At 42.9% G+C, this 24,206-nt stretch overlaps 1 protein-coding gene across 1 annotated transcript in view; it reads right to left on the reverse strand.

Annotated features, from left to right (window-relative positions):
• The window catches only part of CUNH10orf90 (chromosome unknown C10orf90 homolog), a 125,543-nt gene that overhangs the window by 24,674 nt on the left and 76,663 nt on the right, over nucleotides 1-24,206 (reverse strand). The window contains exons 4-6 of the mRNA XM_044445663.1: nucleotides 8,100-8,387; nucleotides 3,714-3,907; nucleotides 2,279-2,480 (exon numbers count right to left, since the gene is read on the reverse strand). Coding sequence (XP_044301598.1) covers nucleotides 2,279-2,480; nucleotides 3,714-3,907; nucleotides 8,100-8,387 — 684 coding nt within the window. The remainder of the gene's footprint in view (nucleotides 1-2,278; nucleotides 2,481-3,713; nucleotides 3,908-8,099; nucleotides 8,388-24,206) is intronic.

Genomic DNA, 24,206 nt, shown 5'->3' on the forward strand with positions numbered 1-24,206 from the left:
AAAATATTAGGTGATCAGGATACAGAGAAATCACTATGAGGAATATGTGAATCCCTTCAGAAATTTCATGCTTTAGACTGTGGAGAAAGTGTGCAGTTTGTGTCATTTTACAATGGTACCTAGGCTCATGAACTTAGTCCATTCCACGACTCTGGTTGCGACCCAAATTGGTCATGAGCCAAGTCAAATGTCCCCATAAGATTCAGTGTAAATAAGGTTAATCCATTCTGTAACTATTTTTTTTAAATCACAAACATTTGAAGCAAAGTGACAAAGAACAACAATCATGGCCATAGATGGGCACAATCATGGTTGTGCTCAGGAAGGGAATACGGGTGTGATCACGGCCATCTCCTCCGCCCCCGAGCACAACCACGATCACAGCCATAGATGGGTGCAATCATGGTCACGCTCAGGCAAGGAACAAAGGCATGATTGTGGCCATCCCCCCCCCCCCCCGAGCATGATTGTGGTCATGCAGGTGCAGGGAACATGGGGGTGGTTGCAGTCGTCACCTGATGCGGAGTTCGCAACCTGAGGCAATTTTTTTCTGAAATTTCTGTTCGTGACTCAATTTGGTTGTGAACTAAGGCATTTGAAAGCCGAGGTACCACTGTATTTTTACTTTTCTATGACTAAATTTGTGAAAAAATATGAAAAATAAAAAAGATGTTTGTAAAATCTACATGACCTTGGAAAAGCTGGTCCATGGTGGAATCTGTGAGCTGGATTCTTAGAAAACTAAATTCATTTGACTCTGTTGCAGACTTCCCCAGTGAATGGTCATGACAGGGAGCATACTGTTTGCCTATAAGTGCTAGTAAACTGGGGGGAAATTGAAAGATGACCATGAATGTTACTTTGTCCAAGGGACTAGCAAAGGTACTACAGGCACCAAATAGGCATAACTTGGAAACCATCTATTTTGTATTACTGGCTAAAGATATTGAACAAGTTTCTCCTTTGTCTGCTGAAATGGGAAACAGAACTGCCTACAAGGGGAAGGCCCTCTGCAAGGAGGAAGTGACTGCTTTCTCCCTGCATCCTGTTCCAGAGAAAGGGGACTTCTGACATCCTCCTGATCCTGAGTGTGAACCATCTGTGAAGGATGGTGAATGATAATATGGAATACAACAACAGTGAGAAAAAGAAAATCTATTTTTAACGTTTAACTGACAATGGCAGAGCTTCGATTTACAGTGTGAACACCTGAAAAAAATAATATAATAGTGAAACAGAAATAACTATTACAAAAATATGTGAACAGAAATATTCCAAATGCTAGAACAGGTTAAAAAAAGAGATAAGCCTTGTAAATTACAAGGATAAGCAGTGTGCTTGGAATATACTTTTAAGATACAAGGATGCGATTATTTTACATATGAACATCTATTTTTCTAAAAAAGAATATTCTAAACTAATCTCCAATAACTTATAATAATGATCACATTCATCATTATAAATCAAATTTATATATTTAAGATAAAGAAAATGGTTAGACAAGCATTTCTGGCTTTATTCGTTAGTAAATTTTCTATCCTTTCCTTTTAGGAAATAATGGAACAGATTGCCCCTATTTTTCCCAGAAATAACAGGATTTGGGAAGCTTACAGCTGGAAGTCTCACCAGGGTGTAGTCATCCTGCTTCTGTGGTATAGCAGAGGAATGCTCTTAAGCTTTATGCTGAGAAAAACTAAAGCATGAATCCCCTGGGGCTTCCTGTTCTCAGTCCATATTGATGAGCTTGTAAGAAAAGGAAGCTTCACTTCTAGTGAAGAGTTTTTGTTTTGCACTTAGAGCTGATACCTGCTAAGACTGAGCAAAAGAAAAGAACTGACACCTTACTTTACCTCAGAAATGAAACAATTATTCCTGATGCTTTAATGAGTTTATACACTGTAGGCTATCAGTGTTGATTACTGGTCATTAGAAGGTGTTTGCATTTGTAAGGCAGCACAAACAGCTGTTTGAAATCTAGATGTCAAGGGAATTACGGCATAACTGTTCACAGAGGCAAAATACATTTTTCTAAAAGTACCTTTAGAAATAATTTGTCCCTTTTTTGTAGCACTGTCAGGGAAAAGGAGACTAGGAACTGGGAAGGATTATAGATTGATACATGAACATTTTGCCACATCACAGATTACATCAGTGAAGGTACTGGCAATGAAGGAACACCACCTCCAGACTCAACAATTTCCACCAAAAGTTAAAGGGATGCTATTTATGCTATCAAATGCTTTGATGGGTTTGGTGAATATACCTCAGACCAACTTACCACTGAGAGGATGAGGAACTGTAAATTGTTTCTTCTTACTTGTAATGGATGATGAGGAGAGTTTGTGAGAAAGAACAGCTTCTGGTTTCTTTCCTGAAGCGTCACCCTGCTGGGCTTTCCTCATTTGTACCATGTGTTCAAGTTTCTTCATCCGTTCTTGCGAGCGGGAAATAAAGTGAGGCTTGTGAACTTCCAGAGCCTCCTAAAAAGAGGAAAAATGATTTTGATTATTTTGCCCTGACTGCAGAATTTGGAAGATGGGCAACCTCCCTGTTTATTTGAAAAGCATGTATTAAGAGTATTAAGAGAAAAAAACATTAAGAGTATTTAAAAACAACAACTCCAGGCACATAAAAATGGTTTGGCTTGAGAAACTGCTACATTAAGCAAGACTGAGTATTTCTACAAAATCTGATGAAATCATGTTTTGCTTTTGCAACCACCAGTTCTTATATATTTCAGCATTCTAATGGATAACCTATGCTAGGAAGAAAACAAGGGGATCCTGCTAAGACTCCTGGACTTCTCAGCACCTATGAGACTTAAAGCTGCTGGATTCTCTTTTGTCTCTCACACTATTTAATAGATACACAAAACCATTCTGAGATGCCATTCACTGTTTTGGGCAGAGGTGTTATCACGAGCATACTGATGACAACCATCTAATTCTGTTTTGTCTTTAGATAAAATGCACAGGGCAATTCCTCCCTCCCCACCCCCCAATACCCTGTCTTACAAAAATAATGTGCCAGGGGCAGGCAATTCATGACAAAAAGGATGTGTTCATCAGAGCAAAGGAGACATTGTACAGGAATCAGTCTAGCAGAAGCCAAGCTAATCCTGTCTAAGTCCCTAACTTTCTGATAACTTAAGAATAATAGAACCTACCTGCAAAAATTTGTATAGGATGCTATATATTCTAGAATCGCATACAGGCACCGTGGCACTATGTCCAGTAGTCATAGTATACAGAGGTTCTTTCTAAACCTATGAGAGTCTGAGATACTGGATCTTACCACCAGGCAAATGATTTCTGACATTTGGGGAAAAGCACATTCTTCCATCAGAGTCAGTGCTGGCTGCATGCCTGAAGTTTAGCACTTTAAACTTCAGTGATCTCCTGCAAGACCCAGCTATAACTGGTGTGCAACTACTAGCTCAGTAAGGACTTACAAACGGAGGAGGATGAGAGTGGAAAAGTAGACAAACAGTGAGGTTACAGCAGGGGCATCTAGGATACTGAGAAAAGCTGAAATCACAAATGACTCCTGAGTCCTTTTTGAGTGCTTGAACAATTAAGAGGAGATTCAAGTGACCTCATTGTTTTGCTGAATATAAAAGAAAGAAAAGGGGAAAAATGACTTTCTCCCCCCACAGGGTTTTCAGGAAAATAACCATCACGGAACTGAGCAGAGAAAACATTTTGATATTTTACCCTGAGAGTCAGTGGGTTTGTAGGAATTTTCTCAGGCTCAGAGCAGACCTCTGGCTGCTGGAAGGCATCATATTTCTCATGAAGAACATCTGGTTCATGAGCCGTGGAGGTTGTTACCCTGTCAACCGTCTCAATCTTCACACTTTTCTTATGCTTCTTCAGTTTGATAGCTGAGCCACAGAATTTGTAATCGTCTTAAAGAGAGACAGATCTTTATTAAAGCATGTAACTTATTTGTATCTGGGTTCTTCCTGTCATCTTTGGATCTGTAGTGCAGTTTCCAAAAGAAAATGTCAAAGGATATATGGAGAATTGATTAAACAGAGGAGGGATGGCATTATACTAGCCTGGACCAGCTAGCCTCTCATATCAAACAAAATATCATGGATAGGCACCATTGTTTTGATCCTTGCTCTCTTCTGGAGCCTTGTGAGAGAAGAAAATGATGGTGGTGTACATGGGCAACAAAATGAGGAGGCAGAAGGCTGGAGAGACACATTGAGAGCATGCCTGACTGTCTTCATTTTAAATCTTCACCAATAGCTACCTTTTAAATCTCAGCAAGTTATCCCTGGCTGCAGCAGAGGCAATGAAGGAAGCCAGGTTATTCCACTGGCCCTGATGAAAGACCATTTGCCTCTGGCTCTCCCTAAGAGTTTAGCAAGTTGCGGCTGAATCATCAAACTGCAGCAGAGAGAAAGAAGCTGCCTTGGGAGACTGGCTGTCTTTGACCCTCCCTTAATTTTTATATGCAAGCAGCCATATCAGTAAGCCTTCTAGATGGTTTCCAGCACAGCTGATCATCAGAACTGTAACTTTATGAGCCAGTAATGGAGCCTGCTCATTTCCCCCCTTCTTCTACATTGTGCTGTTTCTTTGGATGGCTAAGCCCAAAGCGGGGCCTATGTGTGGCGGTGGCATAAAGTCTTGGGGGAACTTTGCGGGTTGAAAATCAGGGTAAAATAATGCCTTAAAGTAAGTACATACATAGATAAAAGCCGGCACTTCCAGCAGAAGGATTCAATTCCAATTCATTTCATGCTTTCTATGTTTTCAATTTGTGGGGTGTTATTTGTTTTAATGCGGGGATGTATTAAAAATTATGAACCCCATCTGCAGCCTTGCTAGTGACCTACTTAAAAAAATACAGGGTTCATCCAGGGCAGCAAATTAAATTCAAATGAACACTAAGTGGAATTCTGTGCTTGTCTAGGCAGAAAAAGTCCTACAATTCTGAGCATTCTCAGTAAGTTGTAGGACTTTTTTTTCTGGCTAACCATGCACTGAGATCCACCACTCTTACAAGAGTGACAACAAGAACATCTTTCCTGTCAAACAGTCTGCAGTTTTAAATATCTGGTAACTAAGCCTTTTTCAGATTGCCTCAAATAATCCACTGTTGTAATGAGCAAACACTTTTTCCCCTTGTGTCATGATGGAAACTTGATATTGTTCATTACTAACAACCCAGAGTTTTTCTGCACCTGTTTAGCAAAAGTTGCAAGTCCTCTTTGCTATTCATTGTTTGTTTTTACTTGAGCAAAGCTTTTTCTGAGTCAAGGTTTCGAAAGTTGTTTTCCCTGAAGATGTTTGCAAAATAAATGGAAAAATGTATGTTTGTTTTCTATATTTCTCCAAGCAAAAAGCTCCAAAGGCACTGCAATTACACCTGATGAGCACAATTCACATTTACTGCACTACTGGAGTAGTCTCATATGCATATTCCCATTGTACATACAGATTTGTTTCTAATAGTACAGCGAAGGAAGAATGCCTCTACTTCCAGGAGTTGCTCTCGGTATGAGAAGAGCCTTTGAACTGGGGCAAGTGTTGATTAGACTGATGTAAACATGGAGGTGGTGTCTAGAATGAGTTAGCTAGCTGATCAACATCAGCCTGACATGGGGGTAAATGTATATGAATGTAAATGAGCAGAGATCCCACCATGGCGGCTTCTTTACTTGAATATGGAATCTCAGCTATAACCCCCAAATACCTATGTCTGTCTTCAACCATTGTTATAAGAAGGGGAGCTCACCATGTGAGCAGGAACATGGCAGCATCAGTTGGGGTTTCAAGCTCCCATGGGAGGGGGAATGTAATCTAATACCAAGATAAGTATACTCCACGTGGCCATGTTCCTGCTAACATGGTTAGTTTTCTGACTGATAGTTTGGGATGCTGATGAAATCTACAACATTCTGAAATGCATTTGACTTTCTTGTATCTGAGTTGTGGATTCCACCATGGATCAGCTTTCTGCAAATCACAGTAGTTTTGTAGACTGCAGGGCAGGGGTTTTTTTTGGGGGGTGGGGGAGGGATTTGTGCAAATATGCACTTGTGCAACTCCACCTTTGTGTGAGTGCACCTTTGCATCAATGTATACAGATGACAGAATGAAAGATGATGATCAACCCATGATGCACAAATTAAACAAATCCAGCATATCCCTACTCATAATAATACCTGCACAGGGCTTATTTTGTATCACTATATGCAGAAATCACAACCAACACACTTCTGCCTGACATATTGTACTCAAGTTGGTGCACTTTATTTATTTATTGCCTTTGTATACTGTTCAAAGCTATCAAAGCTCTCAGAACAGTTTATAACTTCAGATGTTCTGGATTTCCATCAGGCCATCCAGCATGGCCTAAAGGTCAGGATGGATGGGAGTTATGATCCAAAACATCTGGAGCATCTAAAGTGAAGTGACTATGTCAGTAAGGCATGAGCACTCTCCAGTATTGCTGACATGGTAGGAAAGCTCCACTTGTGGGCCTGCTGCATCTGAAGCTCCTGTTGCACTCAATGGCACTGATATCCATTCACGTTGTCATGTTCCCTTAGGAGAGTGTGTATATGCTACATATGGCTGGAGCAAATGAAAATGGCCAGTGAATGAAGAGTTCAGCAGTGGACCTCCAGTGGTGTCTCCAAAGCTCTTCACTCCCTACCCTCTCCAAAAAACAAATTTAATTTAAAAAACACTTGAAAGGCACTAGGTTCTCCTTCCTGTTCTTCAGTCATCTGTTGATCAGCTATTTAGAAGGCAGGAAGAGAAGGAAAGAGTTGCTTCCTGACCCCACCCAATCTTTTCCCATCCCTGCAGACCTTTTTCTGCATTCCCAACCTCCTCTAGCCTTGTTATTTCTCTCTTCCCTATCACTAGCCTTGCTCTTTATCTCCCAGTCACTTCTCTACCATGTTTCCTTCTACTCCCCATTTTTAGCCAAGCTAATTCTGCCACATCTTAACTTGCTCTTTATTTCCTCTCCTGGTCATGCTCTTTCTTTCCCCTCTATCCTTTTGCCTTATTTCCCCCTCCCTTTCAGCAACTAGCCCCAGTATTTCATGTGACTAGCATGTACATTTTGCATGGCAGCTATTTTCTGGTGGCACCCACAGTAGTTCCTCAAATTCCCAAATGTGCCAATGGGTCCAAAAGGTTTGAGGATCCCTTGGGAAAGGGCACTGGGGGGGGGGGGGGGGGGAGGTCAAGCTTTTCTGGGCCTGAGAATGCACCCTGGGTGCAGCATCCCCACAAAAATGGGAAAACTGCAAATATCTCTAACTGCACCCCAGCACTTAATACTGATGACCATACATGTACAGAATTGCTTCCATCTCAGACCTGGGTCTGATCCAGCAAGGCTCCTCTTCTTTATTTATTACATTCTTATGTTCTTATTCTCTGCCCTGCCTTATGCTCACCAGTGCCTCCTCTTTTCATGAAGGACATGCTAGAGAGACTTCCCTCTCTAGATGGACAGGGCAAGAAGGTCTGCTTTGGAGGCTTCCCTCTCTCCCCTTTTGTTTCCTCTCTCTTTATGGTGGTGATGATTTTCTGCAGTAGGCCACAAAACTCCAAAAACAAAACAAAAAAACAAAACCAAAAACAAAACCAAACCCCATTTAATTATTAATGGCAAACAGGTCAATAATCAAATCTGTGAAAGTTAAACCCGTGAAAGTTGAAGTTCAACTGTATATATTTGGATATAAAAACACTATGAGAATGTGCTAAAATATATATGTTTTGGGATTCAATGAAGAGCACTAAAATGAAGAGCATTGAAAAGTATTGTGTGTTTCCACCAACACTAGTTTATTCTTGTTTGGGGTGTATAAGGCATGGCCAGAACCTAAAATGGATATAAATGCATGGAAGCTACAATTCTAAATGCACATGAAATCAATGGGGTTTACTTCTGAGTAGACTTGTATATGATTTTGGTGTAAGTGAAACAATCTCCAAACTACTCTTTTCCAATATTTAAATGCAGGCAGATACAGACAAGTTTCCCATTAACAGTTTTGGTTAGATTACATTTTAACACAGAGAAAATGCCTAATAGCCAAAGACAGCGTTATGGCTTACCTTTGGGTAATGAATCGTCCCTGTAAGTATCTTCTCCATCCCATACCATTGAACACTTGATATGGCACCCACAATCAGAAATACATTTTGCTGGTTTCGGAAAGCATTGGGCTTGACTTTCTTTGGCCTCTGAAGTGTTCTTAGGTCGATGTTTGTCTTTTGAAGAAATCCTACCTTCCACCATGAATACTTTCTTGGATGGTTGCTGCAGAAAGGAGGCAGGTATAGTTTCATGGTATGTGTTTCTTGTGCACTGTTTTCTGCTGCTTCCTGAGAATGCTTGCGTGTCTATTAGAAGAGGAGGGGAAGCAAAGTGAGAACTAAGTAACAATGGTTAAAATCTCACTCCACACTCCAGCTTCATTCTGCAAGCTTCTTTTGAATATTTTGTGCAGCACTGTATGCATGTTATTAAAAGATTTAATTCATTACTATAGCTTCATACATTTGAAGCCATGATGCTGTGTCATTGCTATCAGAAAACTGCATGAGATCATTAGCCTCCTCACTTCCTTGTTCCCTAAACTGCTTTTAATCATGTTATTCTCTTTCCTAACAAGACTACCTGTGATTACAAATTAATAGCTTCCTAACTAGCACGTATACCAACGTTTCATTTCCACAACCCAAAATTGTATGCTATGCAACTTTAAGCAACTGACTGGGGAAAATAATTGTCAAGAACACAGGACACGCTCCATAAAAGACACATTATTGGTATAAAGCCAAATTTATTTTGCAAACTTATTTCAGTGCCTCACTGTAGGTTTGATCTAGGCATTCAGTTGTAGGTTGGCTTTCTCTGGCATCTTGTTGGCAGTCATTTAACACAGAGGGAAACTTACTCTGTAGAATTGTCCTGTTGAGTTTCATGGCAAGAGATCATGGGAAGGCTAAGTGAACAATAATAAGGCCCTATCCCATAGGACTTTCTTGAGGTGATTCTCTTGGTTCTTGCAGGACTGTTTGGTGAAGGCTTGGTAATGAACACATTTGTCCACAGAATGTCCTTCACCTAGACAGAGCGAGCAGAGCGAGTGTGTGTCTATAGGTGGCATCTTTGCTCTGCACTGGCCACAGCTTGTAAAAGCAGAACGCCGCACCATCGAGAAGAAATAAGAAATAAAAGTAAAGAAAGACGATAGAAGGATTTATTTTTTAAAGTTTTTTTTGGTGGGTGGAATGTGTTGTGGGGAGGGGGAAAGGGAAGGGTGTGAGGGGGTTTAAGGTTTAGGGTAGTGAGGATAAGATTTAGGATGGGAAAGATAAAGTGTAAAGTAGAAGTTTGTGAGGGAAATTGAAAGCAATGAGAGAACCCAAGGCACAGCGAATGGCAGTTGAAAGCGGACTGGCAAGAGGGCAGGGACTCTGCCCATTTATACGAGGGGGTGGGAGAGCGGAGTTCCCCCCAAAAATGTTACTAGCTGAATCTTCCTGAATACAGGCACTGTGCAGGCACAGCACCCATATGTGTGATGCACAGAGACCATGACAAAGAATAATTAATTCAGGTGGGAAATTTTTAAAAGCGTATGTATGTATGTATTTTTATACCACCTAATAGCTGAGGTTCTCTGGGCGGTTAACGAAAGTTAAAAACATGCAAACAAGAAAGAATGGCTGTGAGCCCAAACTGTAAAGCATTACAGGGTTCCTGCATAAGACAGATGGTCAGACCCCAGAGTCACCCCCAAATTTCCCCATTCCAAGCAAATTCAGTCGGGAAGCAACTTGAGCCAAAAGTCTTTATACTTGCCATAGGTCTGTCCTTTTATTTCCAAAGAGACTGCATGCTATTTGGGAACACAACAAATGGATAGTGACACCAGTGGCAATTTTAGATGGACTTCCTTGTAGGGCAACTAATTCTACCATTCAATTTCTGTTCAAGTTTAGTGATGCTTCAAAAATCAATCATTCCAAAATAATTACTGCTCTCTTCTCCCATGAATTCACAGCCACCCAAATTCCATGGCTTATAATCTTCCACTGTTCTATAATCAGCTCCAAGGTCCACACGGAATCTTAGACTTCTGCCAATGTCCCCTGCTGTCATGAGACTTTTCTTGTTCAATTCCTAAGCTAGCGTTCTTAATGGGCACATGTATGTATATGGGTATGGGTGTGTGTGTGTGGTCCAGTCCTTATATCTTTCCCTAAATGTGAAGTGCCAGTGAGTATCTCTGTACAGGGAAGGGAATTACATAGCTTAAAGATACTGAAGGGAATGAAACTGGGCTTTTGGTCTAGTGACTATGGCAGCATCTCTATTTTCCACATTGCATCTCTCCTACCAACAGCTGCAACAGTAAAGCTTTCTTTATGGATCTAAGTAAGACGTCACGTGGGGCAGGAATAAATATAACCTATATATCTGCTAGAGTTGCAAATTATCAAATTGCTCCATTAAAGGAGTTTATTGTAAGAGGCAAAGGGGACAGTGGCATTTGCACTGGCAGTTTCAATGGCATTTTTAGTTCATTTCTAGCTGGGTTAATAAGATGCCAAATGCCTCAAAGCAGAACTGCTCATTCTTTACATATCAGCCTATGCTATGGGCAAGGAGAATGAATCATGACTTCTCCAAATCTGACCTTGCAAAGCTGAATGAAATACATGGATAATGTATTCAGCCTACCATATGAAATCAGAGTCATCTGTACTGAATGAGCTTCCATATAGCCTGAGGTGCCTGAACCTGCCTCATCTTGGAAGCTACGTGGAGTCAGGCCTCATTAGTATTTGGATGAATGATCTGAGTCCTGCACTGAGTAGGGGGTTGGACTTCTAGGCCCCTTCCAACTGTATGATTCTGTGATACTTGGCCAATGTTAGGGGGAAAAATAGGTGGGAACTGTATCAAATTATTGCGAACTAGTGTTCCTGTTCAGGGTTCCAGTCAGTCAGCCTTGTTCCAACCTTATCATCATTCTGTGTTCATTGAGAATATAAAAGCCTCATTAGGTTGTTTTGCCTTCCCCCTTTTGTATTCTTTTAAGTACTTCTGCAAACCTGGGGTATCCCCTAGACTGCTGCTATCTCCTTCTTGTGTGGGTATGGTACCATTGTGGCTGTATAACTTGGAGAACAGAGAATAACAGCACTGTTATTGTATATAATAGTTGGTCAGGTAAAACATTTGCCTGATCTAAAATGGTAGCTCTTACATTTTTCAATGTTAATATCTCTGGAACAGAGGGACGAACATTTTCCTATAAAATAATTACTCTGCAAATAGCTAGAAAGCTTCTTCCTCTCCTGCCACCATAACTTTTAAAACATATCTAATTTATTGTCTCTTTCATCAATATGATCCCAGTGGGAGACACAAGGATTCACTAGCTGGTTCCACAACCTTCTTGGTAATGGAATTAGAGTAAGCTGCCCCTTACTCAGCAGCTAAGCTAAAATTAAACTTTTTTGAGGAGAGTGAGCAAGAGAGAGGGAGAGAGGGGTTAGACTATGAAGAAGCCCATTCTGCTTGGCAATAAGAGTTCTCTCCAGCTGTGATTTCTATTAAATTGTGATGGTTTCACTGCAAACTCTTTCTGCAAGCAGGGCTGAATCATGTTCTCTGGAGCCACTCAGCTGGAGCCCTCATTCTATGTAATCAGTCACTTTCCTGTCTCCTCTGTAAGATAAAGTCTAAAATTAAGATTGCACAACCCACATCTTTTTCACAGACCGGTAAAAGATAACAGGGTTTGGGCACAGAGGCACAGTCTAGTGGACTTCCTGGAGAAAAGCTGAGCAGTAGAGATCTTCATGAATCAGGCAGGAAGCAACGAACAGTTACAAAATTGCAGGGAAACAGCTCTCCAACCTGATCAATGTATCTGTCATATGTGGCCAGGTGCCTCCCCTACCCACCCCAAAAAAAGAAAAACAAGTTTTCTTTGAAAGCGGCAGGCAGATGTTCTCAAACAGAGAACTGTGATAGGGGATTGGCTCTGACATCCTGCATTTGCTTGCAGGAATAATTTGCCACATTGTATTGGTGCATCAGGTAACTATAATCCATCTTCAGCATTTGTTCAATCGGGGCGGGGGACTTCCCCCACACTGTCCATGAGGGAATAGAATTTCAGGATAAAAATGGGAGATGGGAATCTTAAATCCTCTCCAAGCAGTGGTGTCTTTTTATGTAGACTGGTCTGTTGTGCCATTCAAATCCAGTGTAGTATTTCAGTTTGTTTTTCAGAAACCATGAACAGAAACAATGGTCTGCTCTATACATTTTTCTACCACAATGGCTCATTGTGTTATGCAAACTCAGAAAACACAACTCATAGCAACGCCAGCATCATAGAGCCCGTTGATGCTCTTGCCAAGTGGCTAGCCAAAGATTGTCGCTGATGATTGCTATTTTGCACACATATTAGCAGAATCCCTGCTGCACCCACCTCCTGCCATAAAGCTTTTTTTGGGGGTAGGAAAGGCTGATCAGGTCTGGGAAAGGATTTCTGATTTTCCCCCACTCCTACCACAGGAGCAGGAGGGGTGACCATCACCTGAGCGCTGGCATATGGTAGGGGGGAAGCCGCTCTCGCATGCAAGCAGAAGGGGCCAGAAACCACTAAGTAGCAGCACCCATTCCTCATCTGCTGCCCTTCATTCTCACTCTGCTAGGGATTAACCCCTTCCCTTTAGCTTGAACATGGATCAGGCACCCCCTTCCTGCACTAATGATTCCATCTGGAGCAGAAGGGGTGCTGATTAGGTCTCTTGTCCTCTCCACTGTGCTTTAGGGCATAAGCCCTCTTTGCTTGACCTCCACAGAGAATACAATTCAGTTCATGATCATGGCCATCAAGGAGAGGACCCTAATTCCTGGGATACCATCTGGAGGATTGAGAGTGAAGGAGATAGAGGAAGGAAGGTGAGTTACCATGGTGAGCCTGGTTATTTGGCAGGAACGTCCACACAAAAAAGCGTGGAAGCCATGCAGGGTTGCTTGTCATTATCTGTGAGCTCAGCCAAGCTCTGTTAAGTCTGATTTGCAGAATAGTCCATTAGGTCTCATCAGTTTAGCAAAATTCAGGAAGAGGATATAATCATTAGATAAGAGCACAGTCCTATTGGATAATTGTTCAGAGAGCTCCAGTCTTGAAAATTTCTGTGCATCCTAAGACATACTAGCAAGAGCTTAATAAAGAGGGAGCAATAGCAGGGGCCTTCTGAGCCTCTTCACCCTCCATATTAGCTATTTTTACTAGATGGGCCTCTGAAACCTTGCTTGGGGAAAGCATGGTAGCTGAGAGGCCAGGTGAGATGTTTATTCATAGCCACTTTTCTCTTTTCCTATCCACTGGCAGACCCACATCAGTCCCTCTCCTTCCTCTGAAGGCAGATCTCAGGAGGAGCATTTCAGTTTGCTTACAAGTTTGTCACATCCTGAGTCCTGACCTGATGAATATATTCTACTTCCCTTGAAGTTTCCCTGCAGCTTTCCATGGCTCTTTTAGTCCTGGGCTCAGATGGCAGCCCGTAAATAATGCTATCTCTGGAGGGTCTTTCTTATGTTAAATTTAAACATACGCACAAAATAAGTTCTGGCTAGGCTCTGCAGGGGAATTTGTGAAGGCATCCCAGCTTGACTTTGGTTCTGATTTTGTTGGACTCTAGTGCTAGGTGTGCTTGTCTGTGCATTACAGCCCAGGAATGACAAATAGGCTCTCAGTGCAACAGTTCATGGCAAGTTTTTGATTTTCACGGGACAGTTCTTCCTGCAGAAGCAAGGACACATTCTGAACAGAGTAAACAAAGCTGAATCAAAAGCTCTAGGCCCAGTTGACCCAAATCACAATGTGGTGCATTTGCTGAGAAGTGAAGTAGACATTAAAGACATTCCCCTTTAGCAAATGTAGTAACAGAGAAAAAAAGTTCTGCTGGGCTCAGTTCACTGGGATAACCCACACTGTGCAAGCACATCATAAACATGGTGCTTCAGGCAGGTAGTATCATGTTTACACACATGTGTGCACACACAGAATTTCCAGATTGTGACTCAGTAATCAATTTGTAGCACTTCAGTATGAAAACAAAGAATAGGCAGCTGAGAATTATGTGAAGAAAACAGAAGGAAGTACATAATGGACATTGACCTGCTTGGGATGGGGATGCCTGTGTTTATTAATTATTAGCATCAGGCTGATCAGACATAAGTCTATTCAAATTTATTGTTTTGTTGCTAGGTTGAGACAGACAAAGCAGTGGAAAAACATGAGAGTGTTGCAAAGAGACTATAATGTCAACTGCCCTCCCCCTGCACCTGCAGAATTCTGTTTGAGACAGGGCGACAGCAGGATAAAATCCTTGTCTGGACCCACCCTTGTGGTCAAACTATATCTTACATTCATTGCACAGAGTACAGCTGAAACCTTCCCTTGATTCTTACTCAAGAGTAAGCAAACATTGTCTTGGCTGATATCAGAGCCACAACACACTAGAAAGGAGTTTTTACACATTCTCTCCTGCTGCATGTGGTTTTTTAAAGCTTATGTTAGCACCAACGAAGGGTTTTTTTTTTCTTTTTAAAGCACCTCCATTGGGTGAGCACAACATTTGGAAGCAAATGGATGGGGGATGCTTAAAAATCCATTACCAGTGTTTGGTGGTTCTGATCCAGAGGAAGGGGCAAGGAAGGGAGCTGGCAACACTCAGTGTAGCACAGAATGAACACAATGTTTTGTTTGACAGCAAATCTCACAGGGAAGGTGCAGTCTGTACTCCTGCTTCCCCATAAGTCTTTTTGACCACTCCTGCTAATACTGGTGCTCCACCAGAAAAGAAATTTCGAGTGTGTAATGCACAGCGGGTTGAAAATGTCAACCCGCTGTGCAGATGTTGAGACAGGCAAATTCCAAGTTGGGGATCATTTAGGAAGGAATTTAAAATAAACACGCCAATATCATAAAGCCACATTATACAAATAATGGTGCAATGACACAGTTCTGGTCATTGCACTCTTAGAAGGGCTATCACAGAACTGGAAGAGGTGGACAGGGCCAGTGGAAATGGGGTAGAAGCAACTTGCCTATGAGGAAAGGTCACAAAGTCTATCAGTTTGGAACTTGCAGAAAATGGGACCACCAAAAATGTGAGTAGTTCATATAAACTCAGGAATCCTGAGCACATGAAGTATATGCATGTTTTGAATTGGAAGAAAAATAGTGGACTGATGTTGAGCCTAAAGAAGTGGAGGGAGAGGCAGCCTAAGTGAAAAAAGTTCCTAAGTTCAGTGAATATGTCAGATGGCAGGGCAGAGATGAAATTGGCCTGCTCAAGTCACAACCAGTCTTATATCAAGTAATCCTGTAGGGATACATCAGAATTGAGACACATGCATATTGTGACAATGAAAAATCCCCCTCCTTGCACTAGTCAGATACAGTTCAGGAGTAAGGAAAGGAGAAGGAACAACTTTTCCCTCTCCCCCTCTATATCCACAGTTATATAGCAATGCAATGCAGTGTTCTGGTTTCAGGCTGGAAGCCATACAGTGCTATTTAGGAAATCAGCTGAAGACCAGGGAGTTTGTATGTTAAGAACAAGATGTCCTCTTTTCTTTCCTCCTCTTGAAACTTCTCCCCTCTCCCAGAAAGCGTGAACAACATTACAAGAGTCCTTTCAGGCTTGGTTGTCCCCTGAAATGTGTCACTTCTTCCAGGGAGTGAGTGGTTTGTACCTCATTTGCAAGTTTTGTACCTGCAACATTGTGTTGCAGGCCCAACGTATTTATGGGAAACTATCATCCTTAAATAAGACTAGATTAATTTTCACATCGGGACCCATCCATGGTACACGCTGTATTGCAGTGCTGAGCAGCTGCTGCTGGGGCCAGTTTGACAGCCTCTCCAATTAATTGGGATAACTTTGGCTTTTTAAAAATCAGGGATTCTAACCAATTAATTGGTTAAATGTTGCAGCCCTAATATTAAACACTTCTAAAATATTCTCCAACTACCAGCACAAAAGGAGCTAAATTTTCCGGAAAGAAATCTACATTTTCAGCTGTTAGCAGGCAACAGGGAGAAGCTTCATTTGTATCTCACCCACCCTAGGAAGTCATTAAATGCAGGCATGCTATTTCATAGTTCCTCAAGGAAAAAACCTCACTGGGAGGAGAAAGTAAAGAACATACACTCACTGATAACTACAAGACAGCTTTCCTATCTTGTGGTTGTTTAGCCCTGAGTGTTAACGTGCAGTGGTAGTTTACCTTAAAAATCATTTAACACAGGGTCAGACTGAACTGTAGCTATAGCAGTTTTAAGTGTTAGCTGCAAAAACAGCTAAACACCAAACCCAACAGGTTGGACATTTATCTGACAAACACATGAAAGCACTGCATTTGGTAAATGTTTTCTTTTACCATCACCAATTAAATCTTTAAAAACGGACTCAGATCTGGCTCTTCATTTTGCATAAACAGCCACAGATTGCGAAATAAAACACAAACAGCTGTCAATTATGTTCTGTGAAATATGTAGATGCAGATAACGTACAGGAAACAAAGGAAGAAAAAAGTGCTTAAAAAGCTGAGCTCATGCAGCCCACACTTTTCAAATTCTGGGAATATTTTCAGGGTATTGTTTGGGGAATAAGGCATGTATCTCTCATTAAGACTATCTAAAGCAATATTTCTAGCTCTCCAAGCAACAAACGGAAAATATATGCAACCTGTGGAGAACAGCTAGAATTGCAATTGGATGGAGAAAGGGTTTTGCTATTATCCCAGTTGAAGAAGGACTTAAAAACTAATGAAAAAAGACATGAAAGTCTAATACAGAAGGAAACACGTGAGAACAAAATAGCTAAGAAAAAGCAAAATGTTTCTATTACTAAAATGTTGAAATATAGGGAGACAGACGAAAAGAGAGCATATATGTAATTGCAGTATCTGCATGATTTATTGGTATAAGGACGTATACAGAAGATTTGGAATCTTACTTTTGGTAGACCACATATCCTTTTTTCACTTGAACCTTCAATATTTCTTTTACAGAAACATAGAAACTGAGCAAGTCAGAAGGGGTCTCCCGGGCCATCTAGTCTCACCTCTGGCACCAGCCGGCTCCGCTCAGGACATGCCCACCATGTGGACGTCCAGCCTATCCTTGAACACCCGCACCGATGGGGCCTCAACGACCCCTTGTGGAAGCCCATTCCACACCCTCGGGGTCCTGACTGTCAGGAAGTGCTTCCTGGCATCCAGACGAAACCTTGGCTCCCTGAGCTTTGCTCCGTTGGAGCACGTTCTGCCTTCCTCTGCAGGGGAGAACAGGTCTCTACCCATCTCCATGTGACATCCCCTCGCATACCTGTATGTCGCCAACATATCCGCTCTGAGTCTCCTCTTCTCCAGGCTGAAGAGACCCAGTTCCCTCAGTCTCGCCTCATATGGCATCCCCTGCAAACCGGCCACCAACCTTGTGGCCCTACGCTGCACTGACTCCAACCTGGCTATATCCTTTCTGTAATGAGGGACCCAAAACTGAACACAATACTCCAGTTGTGGACACACCAGAGTCATGTAGAGTGGCAGTAATACCTCTCTTGATCTAGAAGCCACACTTCTGGCTATGCAACCAAGGGAGGCGTTCGCCCTCTTGACCACCGCATCACACTGCTGACTCATGTTTAGTCTGCAGTCAACCAGTACCCCGAGGTCCCTTTCACAAGTGCTGCTCTCCAGCCACTTGTCACCTAACCTGTACTTATGACACCTATTCCTATGCCCCAAGTGCAAGACCTTGCACTTATCCACATTGAACGCCATCCTGTTGTCTCCTGCCCACTTCCATAGTCTGTCCAGATCCTTTTGGATCTGGAGTACCTGCTCCTCAGTTGTGGCCACTGCTCCAGTTTTAGTGTCATCTGCGAATCTGATCAGCAGATTGTTCACCCCTTCTTCCATGTCGTTAATGAAAAGATTAAACAGGATCGGCCCCAGGACAGAGCCCTGGGGGACCCCGCTTGTCACTGGCCACCATCCCGATGATTCCCCGCTAATGGTTACCTTCTGCTTTCAGTCAGTCAACCATGCCCTAATCCACCGGACAGTGCTTTGGTGTGTCCCAGAACTCCTCAGTTTCTCCACCAGGATATCATGGGGCACGTTGTCAAAGGCCTTGCTGAAATCCAGGTATACCACATCCACTGCATCCCCTCCATCTAGCCATCTCGAAACCTTGTCATAGAATTCCACAGTTTGTCTGGCAGGACCTGTTTTTGAGGAAGCCGTGTTGTGTGGCTGTCAGCCTCCCTTAACTATCTAGCATCACTAGATCTCTCTCTATTATGAGCCTTTCCATTGTTTTTCCTACAATGGACGTAAGGCTCACCGGTCTATAATTCTCCATGTCCTTTCTACTACCATTTTTGAAAATTGGGACCACTGATGCCACCCTCCAGTCCTCTGGAACTTTACCCGTTCTCCATGAGGCCTCAAAAATGGAGGCCAGTGGACGTGAGAGAACCCCTGCCAACTCTCTAAGTACACTCGGGTGTAACCCGTCAGGGCCTGGCGCCTTTGTAATGTCCAATGCCCTGAGGAGCCCCTTGACTTCAAGGGGGGGAGACTCTAATCTGTGCCCCTAAGTCCCCAGCCTCATCTTATCTCCTATGCGGATATCCCCCATCCTGCTTTGGGGAGAACACAGAGGCAAAATAGTCATTTAGCATCTGTGCCTGTTCCCTCATATCAGCCACTGGATCTCCTTCCTCCTCATTTAGTGGTCCCACCACTTGTCTCCCCTTCCTCTTCCTATTTACATGCTGAAAGAAGCCCTTTTTGTTGCACTTGATATTCTTGTCAAGTCTCAGCTCTTAAGCAGCCTTAGCCTTGCGAAGAATCCTTCTGCAACGGGCCTCCTCCTCCTGGTATACCATTTTGTCTATTTCCCCCAGTACCCATTTCCTACGGAGGTTCCTCTTTCGTCTAATCCCTCTAACCACCTCTCGCATCCATGGCAGCACTCTCCTCTGCCTCCCCACCTTACTGACTAGAGGTATCGTCAAGGCTTGCGCCTCCGAAACCTCCCTTTTAAGTGCTATCCACCCCTCCTCAACTCGCTTTCCTTCCAGTAACCTATCCCAGGAGACTTTCCCCAGTCTGGCCTTCAGTTGGCCAAAGTTGGCCCTCTTGAAGTCCCAGCTTCTAGTGCTCAACCTGCTGCACGTCCCCAGTCCCCTGATCTCAAAGGATGGAGTGATCACTCGCATCCAGAGTTTCCCTAATCTGTACTTCATCTATCAGCTCCTCCCTACTGGTCAAGACCAAGTCAAGGATGTTTCCCCCCCTTGTCGCCTCTCGGACCCTCTGTGTGAAAAACGCTCCCTCTATAGCTTCTAGGAAGCGACGTGACCTGGCTGTCACTGCTGAGTGAGTCTCCCAAGTAATATCCGGGAGATTGAAATCTCCCATAATTACTGTGTTTCTCCCCCGAGATATCCTTAGAATCTGGCCTGTCAGGAGATCATTCAGGGTCTCAAGTTGACCTGGAGGGCGATAACATACCCCCACTGTCAGGTCTCTTTCCCTGTCAAAACCCCTAAGTTTCACCCAGACTGCCTCTACCGAATCCCCATCTGTGCTGCATTCTATCTCACTGCATCCTATCCCTTCCCTGACGTATAAAGCCACGCCCCCACCTCTCTTTCCCTTCCTGTCCTTTCTAAAAAGGTGCTACCCTTCTATGTTCACATTCCAGACTTGCCTTTCATCCCACCAAGTTTCTGTGATTCCCACCAGATCATACCCTCCTATTCCCAGGAGAGCTTCAAGCTCTTCCTGCTTATTAACCATGCTCCTAGCATTGGTGTACATGCATCTCAACTCCTTCCCACCGCTTCCTTTCCTTGGAGTCCCCAGCCTCCTCCTTCCTCCCATCCTCCCTGATACCTGGCCCCTCTCTGTAGGAGTCCTGTCAGTCCCTGCAGTATCTCTAAAACCCTGCTCCCAGAGCCCTGATCCTCCCCGCACACTTGTCCAGTGCAGACACGCTACTGGGGGGCCTGACCCCCCCCCCCCCAGCTCAGTTTAAAGTCTTCCGGACGAAGCTCGCTAGAGCATCTCCAAAGGACCTTTTCCCCATCCTCATGAGGTATAACCCGTCCCTTGCCAGAAGTCCATTGGCAAGAAAATGAGTTCCGTGGTCGAGGAACCTGAAGCGTTCCTTCTGGCACCACACCCTAAGCCAGTTGATTACCTCAGAGGCCCTCCTGTCCCTTCCTGGCCCAAATTCCCGGACAGGTAAGATTGACAAGAAGGCCACTTGGGCCTTCAGCTCCCTGAGTTTCTTCCCCAAGGCCTCAAAGTCCCTGGTGGTCCCAACCACACATCCCAAATAACAGAATTCCCCCCCCCCCCTTTTTCATTAGATATAAACTGTCTGTACTGCCAACTAGTTTTGTTGCCTTCCCCAAGATAGCTTTTTGATCATGCTGTAGAAAAGCAAGCTCTTTTACAAAGCAAGCATTATCAGGCAGCTGATCCTTCCTTCTTCTTTTGAAGGAAAGACATGTTTAGGGAAAGACTATTGTTGGCCAGTTGTTTGTATGTCAATAAAAACAAGATGATGTTAGATATCCCATATAGCTCTTTCCAATTTTAGACATTATTGGCAGATGCAATGAATATGCATAAGGAGGTACAGGACTGCAGCGGCAGTCCTTCCCTCTCCCCTACACCTTGGACTGGATTTCAGGTAGAGTGGCTGATGAGGTAAGTGCCAACAGTGGCAGGACTGACTGTGGATGCTGGAGAATACAATAAAGTGGAAACTACTTGCTTGTCAGGTAGATCATGATATACAACCCTGAACCTCAGTAACCACACAGAGTTGCTTGTCATGTTGTGTGAATGCAGCCAATGCCACAGTGTGACCATAAGGAGTGAATCTGGGTTTCCCTAGTTCAACATTCTATGCAGAGACCTCCAACACAGAGCCTGATAATGCCACTGTGCCAACAAGGCCAGGATGAATTGCCAATCAAACTATTTGCCCCTTAATTTTTGAGTTGGTCCCTTCCCCTGATCTAGGTATGATCCTGCGAAGGAGATACCATTGGAATTAAGTTTGTTCCTTTTTATGGTTTTGCAAAGGCATTATTTCAATTTTGAACCAATCAGTGGTTCAGTGCCCAGTTCTCACTGTTGCTTCTTGACCCGCATACAGGTTTCTCAAAAGACAAATAAGATACTCTGGCATTCCCATCTCTTTGGGAACTTGCCACAGTTGGTTGTGATCCACACAATCAAAGGCTTTAGCATAGTCAATGAAGCAGATGTTTTTTTGGAACTCCCTAGCTTTCTCCATGATCCAGCGCATGTTGGCAATTTGATCTCTAGTTCCTCTCCCTCTTCGAAATCCTGCCTGTACTTCTGGTAGTTCTCAGTCCACACACTGCTGGAGCCTAGCTTGTAGGATTTTGAGCATAACTTTGCTAGCATGTGAAATGAGTGCAATGGTGCAGTAGTTTGAACATTCTTTGGCATTGCCCTTCTTTGGGATGGGAATGTAATCTGACCTTTTCCAATACTGGGGCCACTGCTGAGTTTTCCAAATTTGCTGGCATATTGAGTGTAGCACTTTTACTGCACTGTCTTTTAAGATTTTGAATAGCTCAGCTGGAATGCTGTCACCTCCACTAGCTTTGTTGTTGCGCAGACTTCCTAAGGCCCATTTGACTTCACATTCCAGAATGTCTGGCTCGAGGTCAGTGACCACCCCATTGTGGTTATCAGAGACGTTAAACTCTTTCTTGTATAGTTCCTCTGTGTAATCTTGCCACCTCTTCTTAATCTCTTCTGCATCTGTTAGGTCCCTGCCATTTTGGTCCTTTATCATGCCCATCTTTGCATGAAAAGTTCCCTTCATATCTCCAGTTTTCTTGAAGAGATCGCTGGTTCTCCCTATTCTACTGCTTTCTTCTATTTCTTTGCACTGTTCATTTAAGAAGGCTTTCTTATCTCTTCTAGCTATGATCTGGAATTCTGCATTCAGTTGGGTGTCTTTCCCTTTCTCCCTTGCCTTTCGCCTCCCTTCTTTCCTCAGCTATTTGTAAAGCTTCCTCAGACAGCCATTTTGCTTTCTTGCACTTTAGTTGCTACCTCTTATACAATGTTGCAGACCTCCGTCCATAGTTCTTCAGGCACTCTATCAGATCTAATTCCTTAAATCTATTTGTCACCTCTACTGCATATTCATTGGGAGGCAGGTGGTGCAGTAGTTTAAACTGCTGTGCTGGTTGATCAAAAGGTCACCGGTTCAAACCTGCACAATGGGGTGCATTCCCATTGCTCCGTCCCAGCTCCTGCCAACCTTGCAGTGCAAATGCAAGTAGATAAAAAGGTACCACTTTGGTGGGAAGGTAACAGTGTTCCGTGCACTTCGATGTTTAGTCATGCCAGTCACATGACCACGGAAACTGTCTGCAGACAAACGCTGGCTCCCTTGGCTAGAAAACAGAGATGAGCACTGCCCCCTCGTGTCAGATGTGACTGGACTTTAATGTCAAGAGGAAACCTTTACCTTTACCCTTTTACTGTATATTCATCAAGTATATGATTTAGGTCATGCCTGAATGGCCTAGTGTTTTTCCCTACTTTCTTCAATTTAAGCCTAAATTTTGCAACAAGAATTTTGCAATGATCTGAGCCACAGTCAGCTCCTGGTCTAGTTTTTACTACTGTATAGAGCTTCTCCATCTTTGGCTGGAGTACATACTCAATCTGATTTCTGTGTTCACCATCTGGTGATGTCCACGTGTAGAGTCATCTCTTGGGTTCTTGGAAAATAGTGTTTGCTATGACCATCATAGTCTCTTGACAAAATTCTGCCAGCCTTTGCCCTGCTTTATTTTGTACTCCAATAATTTAATTTGTACAATGTAATTTGTACCTGTTATTCCAGTTATCTTTTGGCTTCCTTCTTTAGCAATCCAGTCCCCCTGATGATAAGGACATCATTTTTGGTGTTATTTCTAGACGGTGTTGTAGGCCTTCATAGAACCGGTCAACTTCAGCACCAGTGGTTGGGGCATAGACTTGGACTACTGTGATGCTGAATGGTTTGCCTTGGATTCGAACTGAGATCATTCTGTCATTTTGGAGATTGTATCCCAGTACCGCTTTTCCTACTCTTTTATTGACTATGAAGGCTACTCCATTTCTTCTGAGAGATTCTTGCCTGCAGTAGTATACATGATGGTCATCTGAATTAAATTCATCCATTCCTGCCCACTTTAGTTCGCTGATTCCCAAGATGTTGATGTTCAGTCTTGTCAGTCAATGTTCAGTCTTGTCATCTCATGTTTGACCATGTACAACATGCCTTGATTCATAGATCTTACATTCCAGGTTCCTATGCAGTATAATTTTTTACAGCATCGGACTTTCCTTTCACGACCAGATTTATCCACCACTGAGTGTCCTTTCAGCTTTGACCCTGTCACTACTAGTACTAGCCCTCTGCTTTTCCCCAGTAGCACACTGGACACCTTCCAACGTGAAGGACTCATCATCCAGCGTCATATCTCTTTGCCTTTTGGTACTGTCCATGGGGTTTTCATGGCAAGGATACTGGAGTGGGTTGCCATTTCCTTCTCCAGTGGATCACTTTTTGTCAGAGCTCTCTGCTATGACCTGACCGTCTTGGGTGTACCTGCACAGCATAGCTCACAGCTTCATGGCGCTACACAAGCCCCTTCGCCATGGCAAGGCAGTGATCCATGAAGGGGTCTACTTTAGGTATAAAATATAAAAGTAGTATAAAATATTACTTTCATATTTTACCAGGTTTTTTGGTAAAATCCAAATGCTTTCCCCTGATTTCCATTCAAATGGAACATTTCCTGGTAGAATATTTGCTAGAAGCATATACTGAAAATCAACAGTATCTTCAAATCTATAGTAGGGATATTTCTACAATTTTCCCCATGAAGACCTGACTACAAAGTATATAAAATACTGACAAATTTTATCTTTTGAGATTGACTGAAGGATGACAGTAAGAATATAGGCATATTTGTCAAATATAATCAAGCATTTATTGGAAGTGTGAATATTATTTTCATTTTTCTACATTACACATAATGTATATT

Source organism: Varanus komodoensis, unplaced genomic scaffold (genome assembly GCF_004798865.1).
Source record: "Varanus komodoensis strain SLA01 unplaced genomic scaffold, ASM479886v1 scaffold49, whole genome shotgun sequence".
In the NCBI taxonomy this organism is placed as follows: domain Eukaryota; kingdom Metazoa; phylum Chordata; class Lepidosauria; order Squamata; family Varanidae; genus Varanus; species Varanus komodoensis.